Source organism: Hylaeus anthracinus, unplaced genomic scaffold, assembly GCF_026225885.1.
Source record: "Hylaeus anthracinus isolate JK02 unplaced genomic scaffold, UHH_iyHylAnth1.0_haploid 12000, whole genome shotgun sequence".
Classification (NCBI taxonomy): domain Eukaryota; kingdom Metazoa; phylum Arthropoda; class Insecta; order Hymenoptera; family Colletidae; genus Hylaeus; species Hylaeus anthracinus.
In genome coordinates this window covers 2,711,071-2,729,836 of record NW_026534347.1, presented here as the reverse complement: position 1 = coordinate 2,729,836, position 18,766 = coordinate 2,711,071, and the positions used below count along the sequence as shown (strand labels likewise).

The 18,766-nt window shown below is 40.5% G+C and overlaps 6 protein-coding genes across 7 annotated transcripts; 2 read left to right on the top strand and 4 right to left on the bottom strand.

The window, feature by feature from the left end:
- Positions 1-653: 653 nt before the first annotated feature.
- Positions 654-2,309, bottom strand: LOC128889999 (nuclear transcription factor Y subunit gamma-like). Of its 2 annotated transcripts, XM_054148124.1 has the most exons (6): positions 2,145-2,309; positions 1,823-1,955; positions 1,464-1,757; positions 1,290-1,358; positions 1,043-1,216; positions 654-968 (listed from the first exon to the last, which is right to left on the bottom strand). In XM_054148124.1, exons 1-6 carry the CDS (start codon positions 2,165-2,167, stop codon positions 795-797), a joined length of 867 nt encoding a protein of 288 aa, XP_054004099.1. In that variant the 5' UTR covers positions 2,168-2,309; the 3' UTR covers positions 654-794. The 2 variants fall into 2 exon arrangements, with proteins under 2 accessions (XP_054004099.1, XP_054004098.1); XM_054148123.1 differs by having other exon boundaries at positions 1,290-1,757.
- Positions 2,310-2,491: 182 nt separating this feature from the next.
- Positions 2,492-4,171, bottom strand: LOC128889989 (jerky protein homolog-like). The gene has a single exon (XM_054148102.1). The coding sequence runs from the start codon at positions 4,134-4,136 to the stop codon at positions 2,649-2,651; it is 1,488 nt and encodes a 495-aa protein (XP_054004077.1). The 5' UTR covers positions 4,137-4,171; the 3' UTR covers positions 2,492-2,648.
- Positions 4,172-4,760: 589 nt separating this feature from the next.
- Positions 4,761-6,597, bottom strand: LOC128889995 (intraflagellar transport protein 52 homolog). Its single transcript, XM_054148118.1, has 6 exons — positions 6,294-6,597; positions 5,998-6,215; positions 5,798-5,906; positions 5,455-5,737; positions 5,125-5,373; positions 4,761-5,044 (listed from the first exon to the last, which is right to left on the bottom strand). The coding sequence occupies exons 1-6, from the start codon at positions 6,431-6,433 to the stop codon at positions 4,775-4,777; spliced, it is 1,269 nt and encodes a 422-aa protein (XP_054004093.1). The 5' UTR covers positions 6,434-6,597; the 3' UTR covers positions 4,761-4,774.
- A 1,055-nt stretch (positions 6,598-7,652) lies between these two features.
- LOC128890003 (uncharacterized) lies at positions 7,653-9,019 on the top strand. Its single transcript, XM_054148130.1, has 5 exons — positions 7,653-8,039; positions 8,117-8,223; positions 8,290-8,533; positions 8,600-8,798; positions 8,871-9,019. Exons 1-5 carry the CDS (start codon positions 7,941-7,943, stop codon positions 8,945-8,947), a joined length of 726 nt encoding a protein of 241 aa, XP_054004105.1. The 5' UTR covers positions 7,653-7,940; the 3' UTR covers positions 8,948-9,019.
- Positions 9,020-9,081: 62 nt separating this feature from the next.
- On the bottom strand, positions 9,082-10,940 carry LOC128890004 (uncharacterized). Its single transcript, XM_054148131.1, has 5 exons — positions 10,809-10,940; positions 10,500-10,592; positions 10,055-10,406; positions 9,773-9,963; positions 9,082-9,700 (listed from the first exon to the last, which is right to left on the bottom strand). Exons 2-5 carry the CDS (start codon positions 10,572-10,574, stop codon positions 9,629-9,631), a joined length of 690 nt encoding a protein of 229 aa, XP_054004106.1. The 5' UTR covers positions 10,575-10,592; positions 10,809-10,940; the 3' UTR covers positions 9,082-9,628.
- Positions 10,941-14,133: 3,193 nt separating this feature from the next.
- LOC128890376 (uncharacterized) lies at positions 14,134-18,655 on the top strand. Its single transcript, XM_054148814.1, has 3 exons — positions 14,134-14,184; positions 14,391-14,827; positions 14,898-18,655. The coding sequence occupies exons 1-3, from the start codon at positions 14,134-14,136 to the stop codon at positions 18,475-18,477; spliced, it is 4,068 nt and encodes a 1,355-aa protein (XP_054004789.1). The 3' UTR covers positions 18,478-18,655.
- Positions 18,656-18,766: the final 111 nt, after the last annotated feature.

The following is an 18,766-nucleotide window of genomic DNA, read 5'->3' as shown; positions in this document are numbered from 1 at the left end:
ATTCGATAATAGTAATTTATTCAAAATTTTGTTTATACGTTATGCAAATGCTTGAAGAATTTACGCCTTTTGTTAATCGAAAATTGTTAAATGAAACGTGGTGATGGAATGATGGATTTAGTCGTTGATCGATCTATCGGGAATGATTCGATGAATTTGAATATATTTATTGTTACGTGACGATTCGAGACTGTTGAAGGCTTCGAGCTCAAGACTTGCCAGACAAGAACCGCAGCAACGTGAAACATAATACAAGTTGCACCAGCCAGTCCTAAGCTCAGCCATGCGAAGCAGCCAGCGGCTAAGGAACGCGACGTACGAATCAGATTACATCTTGCGTTGGCTGCTTATCTTTATTCTTCACTTTACCTCGCTTCAATTCACTTCATTTCGCTTCAGTGACAACCCTTCGATCGGCATCTTATAACCGGCTCGAGATATGCACTCGTCCTTGGAAAGCGCTCACAGAATTTAAAACGACGGTACCATCGCTTTCACCAAGATTTTTAAATTCGTTCGCTCGACTTAAAAATGCTTATTCGCTAAGAATGTTAGGCAATCGTTACACACGAGATATTCGAAGTTTTAAGTACTACGGTTTCGACATACTCGTACTTTGCATTCGCGGTGTGTAGTAGAACAGGGACAGAAGATATGGAAAATGCTTTTATTTTAGGAATAATTTAAAAAAATTATATTCCTTACCATACAAGCTTATATTTACTGTTTTATCCTGTTTTTGTGTTTAGGACTGTCGTACTAAACATTAAATATTCCTTAAAATTAATTAACATTTATTCATTGTCTGTACCGCTAGTTTGTAAATAGACAGGTGCTTGAGCGCCTTGCGCTACTTGTATTAGTTGAGGTTGAGCTTGGATAGGAGCAGTTTGAATTATGATTGGCTGATTGCTTCCACCTTGAACTTGCATACGGATCATTTGAAGCTGCTGAGGTGTTAATTGTATCTGAAATGAACGTTAAATTTAAATCAACAGGCAAACAAAACTCTTGCATTAATTGTCGTCGTAAATGTACTTACAGGTATTTGCTGAATTTCTCCACTGGGTGTTACAATTTGTTGTACAATTTGTATTCCTCCAGTTTGAGTGGTGGGTGTTTGTTGAGCCTGCTGTAGTTGTATAATTTGTTGTCCCGACGATTGCTGCTGACTCTGTACCGTTACCGCCTGTGTTGTACTTGGATTAGGACTTTCCTACAATTAAAATAGGAGATTTATAAATACGACATGCGGTTAGCGAGTTACTTTATGAAAGTAAACAATATACCTGCTCTACTGGACTCCCTATATTAATTGTCTGAATCTGTCCAGTAGAAGGTTGTACAATTTGTATAGGCTGTGAATTTGCATTACTACTTTGTACATTTTGATTTGCAGATGCTTGTTGCTGTGCTAATTGGAAGTAGTAATGTACTTGGTCAGAGTTCATGGATGTACGTACAGTACTTTCAGTCTGTGCTTTGCTTTGTTTTAATTCATCCCTAGGCACTATGTCGATAAGAAAATCAAATTGATCGTATTTAGTTATAGCCATTGCAATGTCGTTTCTCTGGAGGGTACGTCTTTTGTTATCTTCTGTATGAACCCATGCTCTCAGAGTTAATTCGTGTATAAAAATTTCTGCTGCTTTAGAGAACAGCATAGGAGCTTCGGCGCTTATCATTTTTACATCTCCATCCAGCTTCATTATTTTTTTTATCCTGGCTAATGGCAATGATTGTGTTCTCAGGTCCATCTATCAAGGTATTTTATGAACCTTAGTAGGTACAAACAATTTTTATTGTTTACTTGTATACTCACAGTAGTAATCTTTTTAATTTCTTCTGTGACTTTTGGCCAGAACTGAGCCAAAGCTTGTTGGGCTTCAGAACTGCCAGGTGAGGCAATTTGCAGGTCTCCATTGGAATCTCCCTCAACTTCACTGTCTTGGTTACTGAATAATTAGTAGCAATAATAATGAGTTATACATTCAATATAATAAAATAAAACTTTATCTGTTTAATTTGCTTTGTATTATCGTAATTTAACGTGTATCATATTCCTCTAATCCTTGGTAATTATGTAAATAAATAAGAAAAAAAGTATATAACCTAGCAGGTGAGAAATAAACACAGTTACTTACGCATTCACAAAGAATACTGACATTTTTTATGAGTCACGTTTGAAAGAACATAAAACGAACTTGTTTAAAGTCTGAAAATCATCCTGCCGCTTTCAATTCTCGCTATCTAATTCATAAATATTACAGTTGGTTCACTATCTGTGGAATTCACAACAAATTTGTTGTTTGCATCAACGAACGTGCTGCCATGGTCATAGACGTTGTATAAGAATGATCGAACATTTTATCATGTAAACTTGATCTTAGATTTAAGTTCAGTTTATTCGTCGCTAGGTGGCTGTACTATATCCTTCTCACTAGAGACTAATTTAGTTATGTATTTTTTTTATTCCAAATGTTGTAAATCATGCGATTGGCAGAATTAGGGTATCCCCTTAAATGTTTGTTGTATCCTCGACCATTTCGTAATGGATTATTTGGGTTGCGAGTTCTATGTAAGAAATAAAAGCTTTTTATTTTAGGTAGGAGCTACGAATAAGTGTAATCTGTTCTTTCGAATCATAATTATTTTATCAAATCGTAATAATCTTTCACTACACGTGCATGAAACTTAACAAAAATAGATTGTGTCTCAGCCCACAGGACTAGTTTCGCAATTGTCCGTTCGATCTCGTCCGTGTCCAGCTGCAAGCTTGTCATTTCATCAGGATAATCGTTCCTTCCCAGATCGACATCGCCCTCGACTTTCTCACAGGCCACGAGCCAATCCTCGACCTCTTTGTGAGACACAGGCTCCTTCACAATAGCTTTCATAATGTCTTTAATCGTCGTAATATCCGATGTGTCGCCAGGACACACTCTACTTTGTTCTTCGACCTGATCCTCTGTTACATCAACTCCCAATAATTTTTTCCAGGAATTGTAAATGACAGCTGGTGCTACATCAGTCCAGGCTTCGTTCAGGAAATTGATGCAATCCTTCACATCATAATCCGTGCAGAACTCCGCCACTCCTTCAGGAAATTTTAAGATTCGACTCAACATGCGTCGACGGAAGGACACCTTAACGTTGCTCGTTATCTCTCGTTCCATCGGTAACAAATTCGACGAAGTTGGAACATATACAACTTCGACGTTGTTATCCCCAGTTCTAACTTCCGGTAGCAGCTCGTGAGTTCTGGATTTGGCTACCAGTAGCAGCACCTTTCCATGATTACCAGTTTGCAACTGGTGATTCCTAACAGCTGGTTTGAAGTAGTTCTCCAACCAATCGGTGAAGACCTTCTGTTCCATACAAGCATTCATCTGGGCCTTGAAAACCACTGGCAAATGGTCCCAGCAGTGTTTCAAGGCCCTAGGTGTCTTACATTTGTGTATAAAGAGTGGGGGAAGTTTGTGTGTTCCAATAGCATTCGCGCATAAGCCCACAGTGACTCGATTGTTTCTTGCTTTTTTCCCATAAACGCTCTTTATCGTAGCGTTGATTAGAACTTTAGGAGGAAGATACTTCCATGCTAATCCCGAATCGTCCATGCTGTACAAGTTCTGCAGCTTGATGCCTTCCTGTGCCAAGCGGTGCATAAAACGTTTGGTGAATTCTTCAGCTATCCTCGTGTCGACTATGGCAGCATCATTGTTAGGATCGTCGAAGCTTATGCCATGGCGCTGTTTGAACCGCCATATCCAGCCATTGGAGGCTGAGAAATTTGAAGGGCCACCGAATTCCTCGTTAAGTTTCATCGCCTTTTCTTGAAGCAGAGCGTTAGTGACGGTTTCCTCGAGGGCCCGTCGTCCCTGGTACCACGTGAATAAACGAGCATCCAACTCGACCAGTACCGGCCTTCGAAACCTCTTTTTACCTTCAGTTCCAGGTGTCTGGGACTGACGTCGTATTTTTTCAGCATTCTTTTTGATTCGATGGATGGTCACGACGCTGATGCCGTAATTCTTGGCCAATTGGTTCTGCGGAACGCGGTCCTCCAATTGCCGCAAGATATCGAGGCGTTGCTCTAACGATAAATTCACGCATGTTTTGGTTCGTCCAGACAACATTGTGAAAGTAGAAGTTCAGGTTAAATCTTACGGTTTAGAACTTATATCTAGACTACAAGTCTTCTCCATGTCGAACACAGTTCACAGTCTCGTACACAACACTACTGACGATCCATACACACAGGAAGGTACCGAGCTCAGACGAAGAAGCGAGTAGATCTTTGCTAGACTTGCAGTTCATATTTGTTTTACTAGCTACAAGAAATCAGCAATATTCTAGCGCTACCCGGATATCTGATGCTATCCCCACCATTTGCTTTGTGTACTCTGCGCAAGTACAGTTTTACCCCTGATAAAGGTCGATTTCCACTTGTGATTAACATCAACTAGTGGTGGGATCGAGGACCTTGCAATAGATCGCATTTTTTTCTACTATATAAAGGATTTTCCAAAGAAGGCTTCAGAATGTTTTTGCAACTTTTTATTACTAGATAGCAACTCACTAATAAGTTATCGCTATCTAGCGTGCACGCGTATGTACTACTGTTAAAACATAAACTACATGAATGAACTTGCTAATAATTGTACAGCGCTAATAGTAATAATATGTTTTAGTTTTAGTATGAGTATATTTGTACATTTATGTTAAAAATGAATGTGTATTAAAAACATACAGTATTTACAATTGTACAACTCTTTTACTCATGCATGGCTTTGTAACTGCAGATGCTTTGAAAAACGGAATTTAATACTTCTTTAGCTGTATGAGTATCAGAGTTACTTATTCTTATAATACTTCCGAATTCCCTGATATAATGATCCAATTCCATGTTTTTCGATAAATCACTAGTTGCCATGTATTTATTTGTTAATTGCGACAGTTTTAATAAATCAGAACTGAAGGCTTCGTCCAAATCGAATAATTCCAGAGCTGGTGGGGGTAGCTCTTGGAAACTCGGTGGAAAGACCTTTGAACAAATTTTAAAAATTATATGTAGAAACATATGGCATATTCGCTAAAATCAATGTAATTAATAAAAATTTGTACCGATGCTTGTGTGGATGGTAATGGTGCCTCGAAATGCGGTGGAATTAAAGTAAGAGGTTCGTGCTTCACACCCAAAACTTCATATGCCTTTATGCAAGCTGGCACCATATTTAAATTTATAGAATACAAGTGATGTTTAAATAACTTGGTATATTCGTGAGGATTATCCATCATGTCCATGTCCTGAGTACACACCTTTGGATTGTCTGCTTGTTGTGTTATATCTGGCACAAAATTGTACTCCCAGAACTAAGTGAATTATGACATTATTAATAGCAATAAATTATAACAATTTAAATTGTAAGGGATCACTCTAATTTTAAAGCTTACATCTACATCATCCATTTGGGATTCTTTGGCAACAATTTCTTTGGATTCAAAAAAATCAAATATCATTTCCCTTAATAAATCATTCTTTTCCTTTTCAATATATGTATCAGTTAACATTCTGGATGAACCTAAAACAAGTAATTTACTACCACTTGCTTCGCTGTAGTGATAAGCACAAATGGGTCTGTTTGTTGGAACTGCAACAGATCCACTAGACAATGCAACGATAGATGGTTGTGCCACATTTAAAGTTGCACCATACGGGTATAAAAAAGCTAGGTCTCTGAAAGAGAACAAGATAAATGGAATAAATGAAGTAGTATTTCATATTTAGTGAACTTACATGTATTCATTATGACTCTTAGAAAATATTGATTTATTTGACATCCCCTGTGAAATTAAACACTCCTTTGGATGCATTGTTTGACTGTAACTCATGCGTATCACACTGTCTGTAAAAGTAACAATATTATTGTACAATTGTCATAAATTAAAATTTTGTAATGGAGATATTTATTAAATAAAATAAGTCAAATATTATACCATTGTTCACCATTATTCCAAATTCCTCCAGTAAGAAATTTACATTTGTATTAGACCTTTTTTCACCTCCTTCACCCAGCATAACTAACACGTGTCCACCAGAATTTAGAAACGTTCTAATGGAATTCATTTCTAGTTCTGTGAATTTATTTCGCGGTCCTGGAAGTACTAATACTTTGCCTGTGGATAACGATTCGTCTGTTAACGTATCGTTGTTTCTGAAATAGAACAAAAAGCTATGCGAAAACGCTGCGTTTCAAATCAAATAAAAATAGCGTAGAAGTGTTTCGACGTACTCGACAAATTTCCATTTCGATTTCAACTTTCTCTGCAGCACTTTAAACTCTTCATTGAGTTTTCTTTCACATTTTGAAGAGTCAAAAATAATTGTATTCGTGTTATTGTTGCTATCGCTCCCGCCAAAGATTAAGCTCATAGCGACTGTCGTGTTACTGTTAATTTAATAATATGGTAACTAAATAATAAGAGAAATTATTAGGTTTTCACGTTTAATCGTGTACTGAGAAAGCATGTTTCGAATTATACAGTCGTGTACAGTTTAGCGTTGCTAGTAGCAACAATTGCATATCAAACTTTCGGCCGTAATTGGTCGCAGTATTCATAAGGGGAGTTGTATCTTAAATTAGTGCATTAATCTGATTATAAGTTTGATTATATATAGTTAAAGGATTATACAGGATGTTTATTTACAGGTGGGCATCATGGGCATCCCTTTAGAATAAAAATGTACAACTAAAAATAATAAAATTGCATTCAATGTCCTTGAATTCTTGATTCAAGAATTCACTGTTTCTAAAGCGTCTTTCTTTCGTCTTTTATTTGAAAATAGGGCGATAAGATCATCAAAGATTCCAACAATAATTTTTTAGAAGTAAAACTACTTGGTGGTCGAGATATATGTAATTTTATCATTGCATAAAGTGCATCAAAGTAATCAGCTGTTTCAGTTGATGCATTTATGTTTAGGTCAAAAACGTGTCAAGCGACGTTATAACCATCTCGCGGTGGAAAGGTGGAACTAAAATTATCGACATTACAGGACAAAGTTGAAAAATATTAATATAATCTATTTTATTACGTTTAATACTAAACTTGTAATCATAAAACAAACATTGGAGCATTACAATTCATTAGTAGAAGTTAAAATAAGTAAATAATTACAAAGCCGGTAATTAGTCGACAGTGGCGCCATCGGCGGGAAAGCCCCCAAGCTTGTCCTCGAATAGTTTCAGACTTCAACCACTAGATGGCGCCATATGTTTTTATTTAAAAAAAAAATGAAGGATTTAAGGATTAAAAAATGGTTCTCATTCAAATTTTAGTATCATGTTGCTGGTTCTTTTGTTTGTTATTGCATATAATAATTAAAAAAAAATGTGTAAACACTAATAGCGACATCTAGAGGTTGAAATGTGGAACTATTTGAGGACAAGCTTGGGGGTTTTCCCGCCGATGGCGCCACAGTCAACTAATTACCAGCATTTAAATTATTTGATTATTTTAACTTGTACTAATGAATTTTAATGTCTCAGTGGTTGTTTTATAATTAAAAGTTTATCATTAAACGTAATAAAATAGATTATATGAATATTTTTCAATTTTGTCCTGTAATGTCGATAATTTTAGTTCCACCTTTCCACCGCGAGATGGTTATAGCGTCGCCTGTCACATTTTTGACCAAATAAAAAAAAACTCAAAATATCATTGTTATTCTTGGATAATTCATTTGTTCAGAGTATTATTAGCGTACTTAGAGCCCAAGTTAATAAAAAAATACGGATACCAAAGGTTCCAATAAAAATTTCGTATACTTAACCTGGGTGACGTACAGAATGTCAAACGCCACCAGTAGTGTTCAAAATGGTCGGTGGATCATATGAGATAAGGAGTTTTATAAGTATTTAATAATTAATACAGATAAAATGACTGCGATCGTGCAAGAGGACAACGAGTTAAAGAGGTTACTCGGTAACCCAGCGAAAAATGCCGTCGAGGATAATTCGATGGCTCCGCCGCAATCAGTAAATTAAGAAATATGTTTGCTCGGTGCATACGTGTTCGAGGATTTTTATATTTTACATTGTTATTTCTATTTCAGACGAATGTCCCACGGCCGAGCACGTCACAAAATGTCATTCCACAATCGACGATTAATCCTATGACTCCAGCTAATAGTACAAAAGAGGTTATAGAACCTTGTTTACAGTAAGTGAAGAAATGGTTGTTGTTAACCTTTTGACGCGATCCCAGTGAACACATTTCTCCTTTTAGGAATGTAGTATCTACTGTCAATTTAGGTATGGAATTAGCACTTATGTATATTAATACTAGAACAAGGAACTCTGAATACAATCCAGCAAGATTTACCGGGTTAATTATGAGAATTCGAAACCCTAGAGCTACCGCATTGATCTTTCATTCTGGAAAGGTAGTATGCACTGGGGCAAGGTGTGAAGAAGATTCTTATTTAGCCACAAGGAAATTTGCTCGAATTATTCAGAAATTAGGATTTCCAGTAAGAAACGTGTATTTGGATTTTATCAGTTTTGCTTACACTCTACTAAATTCTGTGTTATTGCAGGTTAAATTTTATAATTTTAAAATACAAAATATAGTCGCCACGTGTGATTTAAAGTTTCCAATTAAACTGGAAAACTTAAATCATATACATGGACAATTTTCTAGTTACGAACCTGAGCTTTATCCTGGCCTTATATATAGAATGGTATCACCAAGAGTAGTTCTACTCATATTTGTAAATGGAAAAATTGTATTGACAGGTGAAATTTCATTAGAAGTATTTTCTATATTTTATTATAATTTGTATTAGTGTTAGCGTAATGATGTTTCAGGGGCCAAGAATCGGACTGAACTGCAAGATGCACTGACCAATATATACCCTATATTGAAGAGTTTTAGGAAGCAGTAGCAGTATTTTTTGTATTTAATGAATTTTGTAAGAAGAAACTCAGTTGTAAAAATAAATTAATTTGAATATGTATATATGTGTAGTACGACAAGTTTGAAATAAACAATTTTATATACAAGGAAATAATTATGGGCTATTGTTTCAAAAAATATATATTTTTTTGAATCCTGTAAATAATAAAACTAGTAGTCCCCGTTATATTGCTGTACGAGAGTAAAAATACAATTCAAATGCGTTACATATTACGGAAGCATATTTTTACAGTTAAAATATTTAACATCGTCTCAATATTAATATATATCATTCCATAAAACAGTGATAAATTTTCTATAATTGGAATTCGTATAATTTCAAGAATTAACTTCCGGTAACAGACATATATTGGTTTTAAAAACATAATACATGCATACGTCACAAGATATCGTTCGATGGATATACATATACATCGGCTCAATGTTATCCCTCTGTACCAGCGGTAATCGTATGATATCAAAATACTCGAATAATCTTAATTAGCACCAGATTTTTGGAATATGTAAAATTTCTTCAATCCATTAGATTTTTACCAGATCGCACGTGTGGTGGATTGGGGGTATCGATCGATATAACTTGAAATATTTTAATGTAATATTCTTGGTTCGTATTTCAAAAAATTCCGTCTTCTAAGATATGCCAAAAGTTTTAGTAGACGACGTTTATACCTTTCTTCGCGGCGATTGGCAACTTTTCACCGCGGAAGAAGGGGTTGTCCTCCTGAAACAGACACCGAATTAATAAAATGAAAGTTTTCGTTAAAGTAAACTAATCATCCGTGTCACATCCTACCGCTTGGAATTGATCAATGATTCGATTGAAGTTGGTGCTCGGTATATGCATGCTTGCCAGACTGTTGCTGTTAGAGGAATCAACGGAACAATCAAACATGTGCTCTTTGTCGCACATGCAATCTTGCGCGTTCTGATAGTCGCGACTGAACGTTGCCGTGTTCTCGAAATTCTCGATACAGTTGTTTTCACCTGCAAAGATTACGTTCGATTCAATTACAACTTTTTCTGTCTATACATTCACGTCTTGTTTTCTAAATAACAAAACCGTTCAGCCACTTACTCGTGTAACCAACCGGACAAGGATTCGGGGGCGTGCAGTATGCAGGCAATGCGTTCTCAGCTTTCTCGTCCTTGATGAATTTGACGGTTCCAGGCTTGATTTTTTGCCTTTCGTTCGACTCGTTATTGTTAAAACGCTGGTGACTCCACAGCGTGCTGTGTTGCAGATACTCCTGATCGCGGATGCTGGGATTAGGGTTCAAGGTGTCCATGCCGTCGTAATCAGCGGGTAACTCGATAGGAATTTCTTTAGGTTTGTCCTGGTACTCCAGGTACGAGTCAGCGGCGTCCGCAAGGTCGTTTCCCATTTGGTTCAACAAATCGCGAAGAGTGTCGGTTAGAAGCTGCTCGTCCTGTAATATTAAAAAAAGTAACGATAAAAAGTTGTTGCAAGAACACAATGTATGGGAGGTCCACTATGGTGGACCTTAGAATTTCAGTGTCACCTCTATTAGGGGAGGCAAATACACGGCGTGGGCAGCAACTGCCAGCGCCAGAAACGGGATCCAGTTCCAGTACATGATTTCGAGCGAGTGTATCTGGAAACAGCAAATGTTCAAATGATAATTACGTGCACTTTAAAACGAGTCAATTTAACCAAGGAGAAGGGTTGTTCCAAGTTGTACTTCGAGGGTTTCAACCCTCCCACGCATATCCAAAATGGCTCGACTACTACTATCTTGCTATAGGATAGCTACGCAACTATAGATCCGAGGCAACTGATAATTAATAAATAGCGTCGAAGCAGAACTTACCAAGAACTACTGAAAAGTTCACCGAAAGGAATTGAGGAGAGATCGCGAAGGTGAACGTCGGTGCGTACGATCCTCGAGTTCCGCCACGCGTCTTCGGCGATAGGAAGAGGCGCTGCGCTCGTTCAGTAATCGCTCAGTATTGATCCGCGTTTTCCGCGCCGCTTTTCCCCCGTATGAACGTCCAACCGTTGCCTACGGACTCCCCCGCAACCCACATTCGTAAAACCGAGTTACGAGCAAAGGTCGTTCCGCGGCCGAGGCTCGTGACGTCGTTTCGCCGATTAAGGATGAGTATCGGTCCTCGCGAGATAGGCTTCGTAATTCCTGGTTCGATTTTTACTTGGCAAGAACATCCGCTCCCATTCGAGTACTCCGAGTTTTCCAATTGTACATTCAGTCGTCTTTTGGAAGACTTATGTAGGCAGAAGTAGATCTTCCAGGAATATAGAGTATGCGATTCGGTCCCGGGGAAGATGGTTTGTTCGAAGGAAGGTTTTCCAGAACAGGGAAATTGTGTGGCAGAAAGATTGAATTTGGAGAAGAAAAGAAAATATGGAAACATGGCACAAATATTGGTGGCGTAGGATTTTCAGATTTCTCTGAGTTTTTCTTCCCCTGCGAATGTCAAAATATGAGGTTTCCATTTTTATTGCAAAAATTATGCAAGCGTCCTTTACTACCCTTTGTCAGTCTCATCGCCGGGAATGTGGCAGTTGCCGCGGTTTTTCGCTGGTTGTCCGTCAAAGGGAAGGGTGCGTTTGGCGAGGGTGCCTTATCGTAGCCAGTGTTTGGCAGAAGCCACGCCATCGAGCATCATCGACGAAAGGGGCGCGAAATGGAACTGGCGACATTCACGAGGGCCGAGAGAGATCAAAAGACCCCCGGCTCTCATTACGGTCGTATATAAACGCCCATTAATAATTGTACCGCGCTGTATACTTCTAACTCGATTTCCAAAATCGAGTTTCCCCTGCGTTCTCGTTCATCGACCGAAAATTCCTCTCTTTATTCGATCACGTACAATTCTGTCAAAAATAGATAGTTTCCATTACGCCATGTCTCCACTTCAGTTGTTTAATTTTCCACTTTTTATATCATATAAAACATAGTTACGTTACGTGACACGTGTAAAGGGATGGAAGTAGCACGAGAAAAATAGTATGAAACCGAGGATACTTTTCCTGAGAGAGAATTATCTCGTTTCAGCAACTGATCCGCTTAACTTGGCGCGCTGGACAAATAATCGCCTTTTATCGGAGCCAGGTTTTAGTGGACTATATATGATCGAAGAATAATAGGATGAGATAATTGATAAAAATAATAATAATAATGAGAATCATCCATTGTTCATCAAGTTCATGTCTCGAAGCTTCTGGGTTGTTATCATTGATATAAAAAAGAGAAGGTAGACTGTCGCCTACGAACTTCTCGTATCATAGTCGATTCTTTCGAATATGAAAGGTCATTGCGCAATCAATAAATTCGCGACATTCGCATCCCACCAGGCTGATCAAGCCTCCGCATCCCGAGCCTGCATTTTCCATTTTCCATTCTGTCCTGTGCAAAATTCATTACCGTCCTCAGCCCTCCGAAACGAATAACTCTCGCTTGATTTATTCGTCGAACCGTTCCCGCCCACGATCACAATGTTCCCTCGCGCTGGTGATTTTCCCTACCAGTTGCAATTAGCAGGCTCTGGCTTCCTCGAAACGGATCGAAAACGTACGCGTTCGTACTATACTTATCTTTTGTCAAATTTCATTTCAAAGGAGTCGCGATAAGCCCTCGGGACATTTTGCACCGCGATGGCCTGGCATTTTCGAAACTCCAGCGGTTGTGGGGTTGTTACGCTGTGTCTCGCCGTCACAAGTATTGATCTCGTTGGAGTCGCTGTGTGAATGGGCTACAGCTATCTCACCCTGGATCCTGGGAACGTTGATCTCCTCTCGCACTCTCCGGGCACTTCTTCCGTCGCCTCCTTTCCTTGGTTCCCTCGTCGTGATTCTCTTTTTGGCTCTACACATCGCGTATTTCCATTCCATCTCCATCCATTGTTTCTTGCGTCGGTTTCGTCCTTCTGCTTTTGGCTATGGATCTCTCTTGCCCTTCTTTCGTATTTTTGCGACCTATTTTTATATTTTCTCCACTGTTTTTTTTTGTTGTGGTCCAGTTAATCGTCAATTTCGTGTGCTAAAAAAGTGGGGCTTGAAATAAAAAATTCAAGTCGTACCGTATTCGTTCATCGGTAATTACACCTGTCGTTCGCCACGAGGTCGCGTCGAGTGCTTTCAAGTTTTTCTCGCTCGTTCGCGTGGCTCTTTTTTACGAACGCCCTCCTCTCTTCCTTATCGTCGTCGCTCTCCCCTTTTTCAAAGGACCCTCGCCCACGCGAGACACCGCACTTAAGCTAAAGCACATTAGCATATTTGCTGGACCCTCAATTTTGCTATGCGACACCCGTCCCATGTTAACAACGTTACCCCGCGTAGCCTAAATTAGTTTATCGCAAACACTCTCCGAAAAATTCATTTTCAGAAACAATCCACATTCCATACAAATTGCAGATAGAATTCTGAACAGTCTCCTGCCTTTTAATACTCTGCGAAAGCGAGTGGTTCATTTTTGTCACAACAAACGTAATAAAAGGAATCGTCGTGAAGCCTTCTTAAAAAGCGTTGCCTCGTAGAATTACAGTTAATTAATGTAAAATGCTTGGCGGAGTTTCCAGGGGACACTTGAAACATGCTTAAGGGAAACGTGGATCTTGCGTGCGCCTTAATTGCGTCATAATTTGAATTAAGTGGAAGACGTCGCTTTGTGTACGCTATAAACGCTCTTCTAAAGAGTTTACGAAGTCGTATAGTTTAGAATCAACTTATCACGAGAATGTACGCAATCATTTACAGATAAGGTTTTTTAATACAGAATATTAATTGACGTAAGGTATTATTTCGCGCGGATCGGGCTTCTGGAACCGACGTAATTCAAATTTCAGTTGGGTAAAAGGGATTGACAACGTCGTTAGCGTTACGACTTTGGGGGGATTAATTATGCAACGCTATGGGGTGAAATGTATTAAATAGGGGGATAATAATCATTACGAGATTCAGATACATTTATCAATTTAACAGCGGAAACAGTGTTTATAATAAATTTTATTTGAATACAATCAATTCCAATATTCGAACAACTTCAAGATCTAGAAAAGTAATTTCAGTTTTCACATTAGGGATGGACATTGTTCGTCGAAGGTAACCGTAGATCGAGGTCCACGTGTAACACGAAAAGTTAAGAAATATTTTCTACGTATTAGGTGTCTTGTGACATGACCGATGAACTCCTGCATGGACGATATAAAGCTGACGATGCACTCGTGGTAACTTGAAAGGATACATTAATTTAATTATTATTTAACCTTTGAACGAAACGTCGATCGTAGGAAACTATCTCCGACCACTAACTTCACGTTTTACCATCGAAGAGTGAAATTGGAATCTAGATACAAAATTCAACTAAAATATAAAATCGAAGTTAATTTTGTTTTCTTCGCCTTCGATTGCTGTTCCTCTTCCTCGGTTGCAGGACACACCTTGCGCGAGCAACAATGGGGGCTTCGATTTCGACGAATGTGACGTGTTCGTGGACACAATCAAGCCATTTCTTGGACCCAGATTGGAGAACAGAATCCAATCGGGGCTGGATGCGTTCGTCTCCAACCCAAATCGTTTTCCATGTGTGAACAAATGCCTGGACGAGGTCGCCGCGTGGTTTGACTACTTAGACTCGTTCTGCGAGTCTGCCAAGAATACAAACGTACGAGAAGAAATGATCAAGAAGGCGATCGATTATCTGGTCAAAAACGGCCTGGTGACACACTTAGCGGGTCCTGGCGTTCTTAATAACGGGGTGAATGGAACAGCGTGCCAGGAGCTCGATTCTCTCGAGCAGGATGTCTCGAAGAGCGCGAAGGTCTTGGAGTTCATCAACGAGAAGGACTACTGGTCGTGTCAAAATTGCACGTGAGTATATCTTTCTTTCATTAAAGCTTACGACTTTTCGAAACTTTAACAGAACTCGGTCTTTTTACAGAAACACCACTGCGGTCTACACGAGCTTGAAACCAGCTCCAAGAGTCAATACACGGATTTGTAAACGTACGATAGAAAACTACAGCAGCGATCTGGAAGTAGAAGTAGGTTCTATCGCGAAGGGATCTCGAGGACGTAGTAACATACGCAGAAGGCATCGTAATCGCCACGTCTGTGGTCAGAGAACACAGAGATCTATAAACACAGGACCATCGAAAACACCAGCCTATCAATTAATCCCCGAATGCACTCTTGGTTCAAGTCACATCTTCCCAGCTCCCCCAAGTCGAAATGCAGTCAGATTCGACGAGATGGGAGCCCAGCCAGGATCAGTGTCCTCAGAAAAGAAGCATACCACGATGTCGTGCGGCTGCAGTCAGACTATTCCACGGAGAACCTCGAAATTAAAAGTCATCGTTCATAAAACAACGAATACCAGTTCTTCGATGATCCCGAATTCTTCTAAACTAACTAGTCTGTCCATACCCTGCAAGCCTAGCCACCTAATTGTCCGCCTATTCGAGGCAGACCCGTCGTTATCGGACTCTTGCTTGATCTTGATGAAGAGAAAGTTCGAGAACAGCATTCGTAACGCGTGTTCCTGCCTAAACGACATCCTGAAGAGGCTAGACGACGCTGCGATCAAAGAGCTGCGTCTAGGCTGCGAGATACGAAGTGGTCGCATCGATTTGAACCTTCGACGCCCAAGAACGTCCAAGAATCGATTATTCCTGGCTCGTCTTCCGACCTGTCGCACCTTTCACAAACGTGACGCGCATCGCAGGGCTGTTGACGAGTGCTCGCAGGTCCAGATTAGCGAGTTTCTTCTCTCGAAAGACTCTGAGGTCTCCGTTTACTGCAAGGATGCAGCGAGGATCGTCGAGAAAGATGGCGAGGGAGAGAAGCAACGCGTCACTTTCTACTCACCGTGTTCGAATAACAGCTTGACGGAAGAGTCAGAAAGGAAAGAGAGGAGAGAGAAAGATTCTTATGTGAGGATGATGAGTCAGAAAGAAATCGACTTCCTGTGGTCTAGGAAAGTGGCGGAACGAGGAAGGAAGGAAGTTGACTTTGTACTGCCTCCTTGTGTCACCAGGGTCCAGGAAAATGAGAATTCGGGGGTGTCTGGTGACGAGGAAAGCACCCAGGATGAAGAGGGTTGTAAGTTTAGAAACTCTGTTGCTTTTCTTGGAAGAAAAGAAGAGCAAGGCAGAGGATGTCGAGAACCTTGTCAAACCAAACAAGTTGGTAATCAATCTCACGAAGAGGCTTGCGATTGTGTCTTCAGGAACCCACACTTTTCTCTCGAAACAAGAGAAGTGGAAGAACCCTGTCATCATCGACCATTTTATACTCAATTGCCCAAGGAGGTTCGAGACTCCAGAAAGTCACACTTTTCTCTTGAAACAAGAGAACGCCAAGATAGAGAATTGGAAGAACCCGGTCACCATCAATCATTCGAGTTCCAATTGCACAAGGAGATCTGTAGCGCCAGGAACCCACTTTCTCTTGAAAGAAGAGAAGAAGAATACACACGACTGGCAGAACTTCGTACAATCGATCGCGATGACACAAAGGAAACATGCGTGAATCAAGCGAATGCAGATGTGAAAGCAGGGTCCTCTGATTCGAACTGTGGTTGTTGCACCGACAGTCTGAAGGAGGACTCGCCCAAAGAGGTCTGCAGCCCCCAGCAATGTTTCTGCCACGTTTTTTGTCCAGATAACACGGAACTGGGAGGAAACAGCGAAGGGGCTGATGGCGAGGAGCTGGAAAATTTGGAAGTAAGTCGAGTGGAGAGCGCTCGTTATTGTCGTTCGAGAGAAGACACGTCCAAGTCGAACGGGGAAGATATTTTGAAAGCGAGGGGTGTTTTTCAGACAGAGAGCAGCGTTCAGATGAAAGGAGACGTCTTGGAAACAACCTCTAGATTAGAAAGGAACAGTTTTCGAGAGAATGAGTTGCAAACGAAAGATGATGATTTGGTAAAAAAAAACATTTCAGAAAAACACGAAGAATATAGTTTCGATTCTGTTTGTCCCTCGACTTCCAATATTACCGATACTAAATGTTCCTGCTGCGGCAAAGAGCTTTCAGACTCGGAAGTCATCGACAGTGAACCTGAAAATTTCATTGGTGTCGAGTCCGACAAAACTGTCCCTAATATTAATGGCCTCGACGCGTCGAGTTTACGTTTGGAAGAGAAGAAAGAAGAGGATTCGAAGTTTCAGGCTTCAACCTGTACACCGTCGAGTGCTAACGTGGATGGAGTATCGAATCGTGGACCTCTCAGAACGTTTGTGTTGAAAGGTTCTCCAGGGAAACGTCCAGAAATTGACGATAGCAATCGAAGAGCCGTGTCTACGTCCAGGGTGAATACAGAACCGCTCACGCGTCGATCGGACCCTTCCAGCGGCAGGGAGAGCTACTCTGAACGATTACCTTCACCGAAACTGAAGTCGAAGCACTCCACGCGCTTCCGGGCACGGCAGCCATCGTGTTCCACGAAGAATCTGAAGGGACTCGACGTCAAGACCAAAGAAGACACCGTGGGAGATCGTAAATCGAAGGAAGAGAACGATCTACCCGCCTTTTCCCGATACAGGAGTCGTTTCTGGAGGGGTTCGATCGTTCCTGGGAATCTGTGGTCCTTTCCAACGGCGTCCATCGATCGAATGAAGCACCTGATTCGCAAGAAGCTCCGCAGACTTTTGCTGGAGGAACGGGACAAGGGGACCAGCACGTCCAAGACGTTTCTGAAGAACGAGAGGTATCTCGTAAGTATTTCCAGTGGGAAGCTGAACGAGGCTCGAAGGAGCTGTCCAGCTGACTCGTGCTCAAATCGATGTCCCTTCACGGCGAGAAACAGAGCCAGAATGGACGAACCAGTGGAGACCTTCGCTGAAAGTGAGGGAAGGAAGAAGGGAAGGAAGAACGACGTTGAGGAAGACAGTGTCGAGAAACGATGTCAGAGAATCGACGTTCAGGGCGATAATGACGCCTTGAGGCACTTGGGCCAAAAGCGTGATTGCAGATCGAGCGATAGACGTGCATCGATCAACGAAAGGACAGCGTCTGCGGTAGCTGAACCAAGGACGAGGATTAGGAAGGCCTTTGGTGGTAATGGCTCCTCTGGGAGACGTTCCTTGGGATCGACACAGCTACTATTCGCTAAAGATGATATGAGACGATGTTCTGGCGATGTCAGCTCGCAGCAAATGGCGGATGGGAGGTTTAGGAGGCAATTCAATGGAGATTTCGATTTTAAACGGAGCTCGAGGAGACCTAGGGACTACTGTGGATGCGAGGGGATAAATAGAAATGCGTCGTGCAACGCGGAAGATGGATTGCGCTTCGACGAATTAGGATCGTTCGAGAAACGTTTGTTGTACTGTAGAGGAAATCGTGACGAGGATTTCGCGGAGTTTCTGGTCGATTACGAGCGATGCATGAGCGACCTCAGCGCAGACTTCAGGGCGAAATTGTTGCAATACGTCGCTCTTTGTAAAAGCGTGAAAGACTCGTTGATAAAGAGGCTACGGTCAGATGACGTTTCCGAGGTCAGCTCGAGCTCCGTATAACAAAGATCGATCGATGACACATATCGATTATTCGATTTTTAACACGATGCACACGTAATTCCTATAGTAAGCAGATACTTTAAAAGGGATCTCTTAAGAAACAGGAATATTTGTTGGAAGAACTCCTGTCAGTTTCAATAAGTCGAAGTTCAATTGCACAAGGAGATTCGTAATTTCAGAAACCCACAGTTTTCTCTCAAACGAAGCGATTTGTTGATATGTTTACATAAATAAATTTTAAATATAATAGCAAACCAATCTACGAGTTTTAATTAACAGGCTAATATCG

Bases quoted from the DNA above. Each gene is read 5' to 3' on its own strand.
- LOC128890004 (XM_054148131.1), bottom strand. From the start codon at position 10,574: ATGTACTGGAACTGGATCCCGTTTCTGGCGCTGGCAGTTGCTGCCCAC. The intron at 10,407-10,499 runs GTGACACTGAAA...TTAATATTACAG, and splicing joins ATTTGCCTCCCCTAATAGAG to GACGAGCAGCTTCTAACCGA. The intron at 9,701-9,772 runs GTAGGATGTGAC...TGTCTGTTTCAG, and splicing joins TCATTGATCAATTCCAAGCG to GAGGACAACCCCTTCTTCCG.
- LOC128889995 (XM_054148118.1), bottom strand. From the start codon at position 6,433: ATGAGCTTAATCTTTGGCGGGAGCGATAGCAACAATAACACGAATACA. The intron at 5,374-5,454 runs GTAAGCTTTAAA...TAATTCACTTAG, and splicing joins CCCAAATGGATGATGTAGAT to TTCTGGGAGTACAATTTTGT. The intron at 5,045-5,124 runs GTACAAATTTTT...ATTTGTTCAAAG, and splicing joins TACCATCCACACAAGCATCG to GTCTTTCCACCGAGTTTCCA.
- LOC128890003 (XM_054148130.1), top strand. From the start codon at position 7,941: ATGACTGCGATCGTGCAAGAGGACAACGAGTTAAAGAGGTTACTCGGT. The intron at 8,224-8,289 runs GTAAGTGAAGAA...TTCTCCTTTTAG, and splicing joins GTTATAGAACCTTGTTTACA to GAATGTAGTATCTACTGTCA. The intron at 8,799-8,870 runs GTGAAATTTCAT...ATGATGTTTCAG, and splicing joins TGGAAAAATTGTATTGACAG to GGGCCAAGAATCGGACTGAA.
- LOC128889999 (XM_054148123.1), bottom strand. From the start codon at position 2,167: ATGTCAGTATTCTTTGTGAATGC. The intron at 1,758-1,822 runs GTGAGTATACAA...ATACCTTGATAG, and splicing joins AAATTAAAAAGATTACTACT to ATGGACCTGAGAACACAATC. The intron at 969-1,042 runs GTAAGTACATTT...CGTTCATTTCAG, and splicing joins GAGAAATTCAGCAAATACCT to ATACAATTAACACCTCAGCA.
- LOC128889989 (XM_054148102.1), bottom strand. From the start codon at position 4,136: ATGTTGTCTGGACGAACCAAAACATGCGTGAATTTATCGTTAGAGCAA.
- LOC128890376 (XM_054148814.1), top strand. From the start codon at position 14,134: ATGACCGATGAACTCCTGCATGGACGATATAAAGCTGACGATGCACTC. The intron at 14,185-14,390 runs GTAACTTGAAAG...CCTCGGTTGCAG, and splicing joins AAGCTGACGATGCACTCGTG to GACACACCTTGCGCGAGCAA. The intron at 14,828-14,897 runs GTGAGTATATCT...GTCTTTTTACAG, and splicing joins TGGTCGTGTCAAAATTGCAC to AAACACCACTGCGGTCTACA.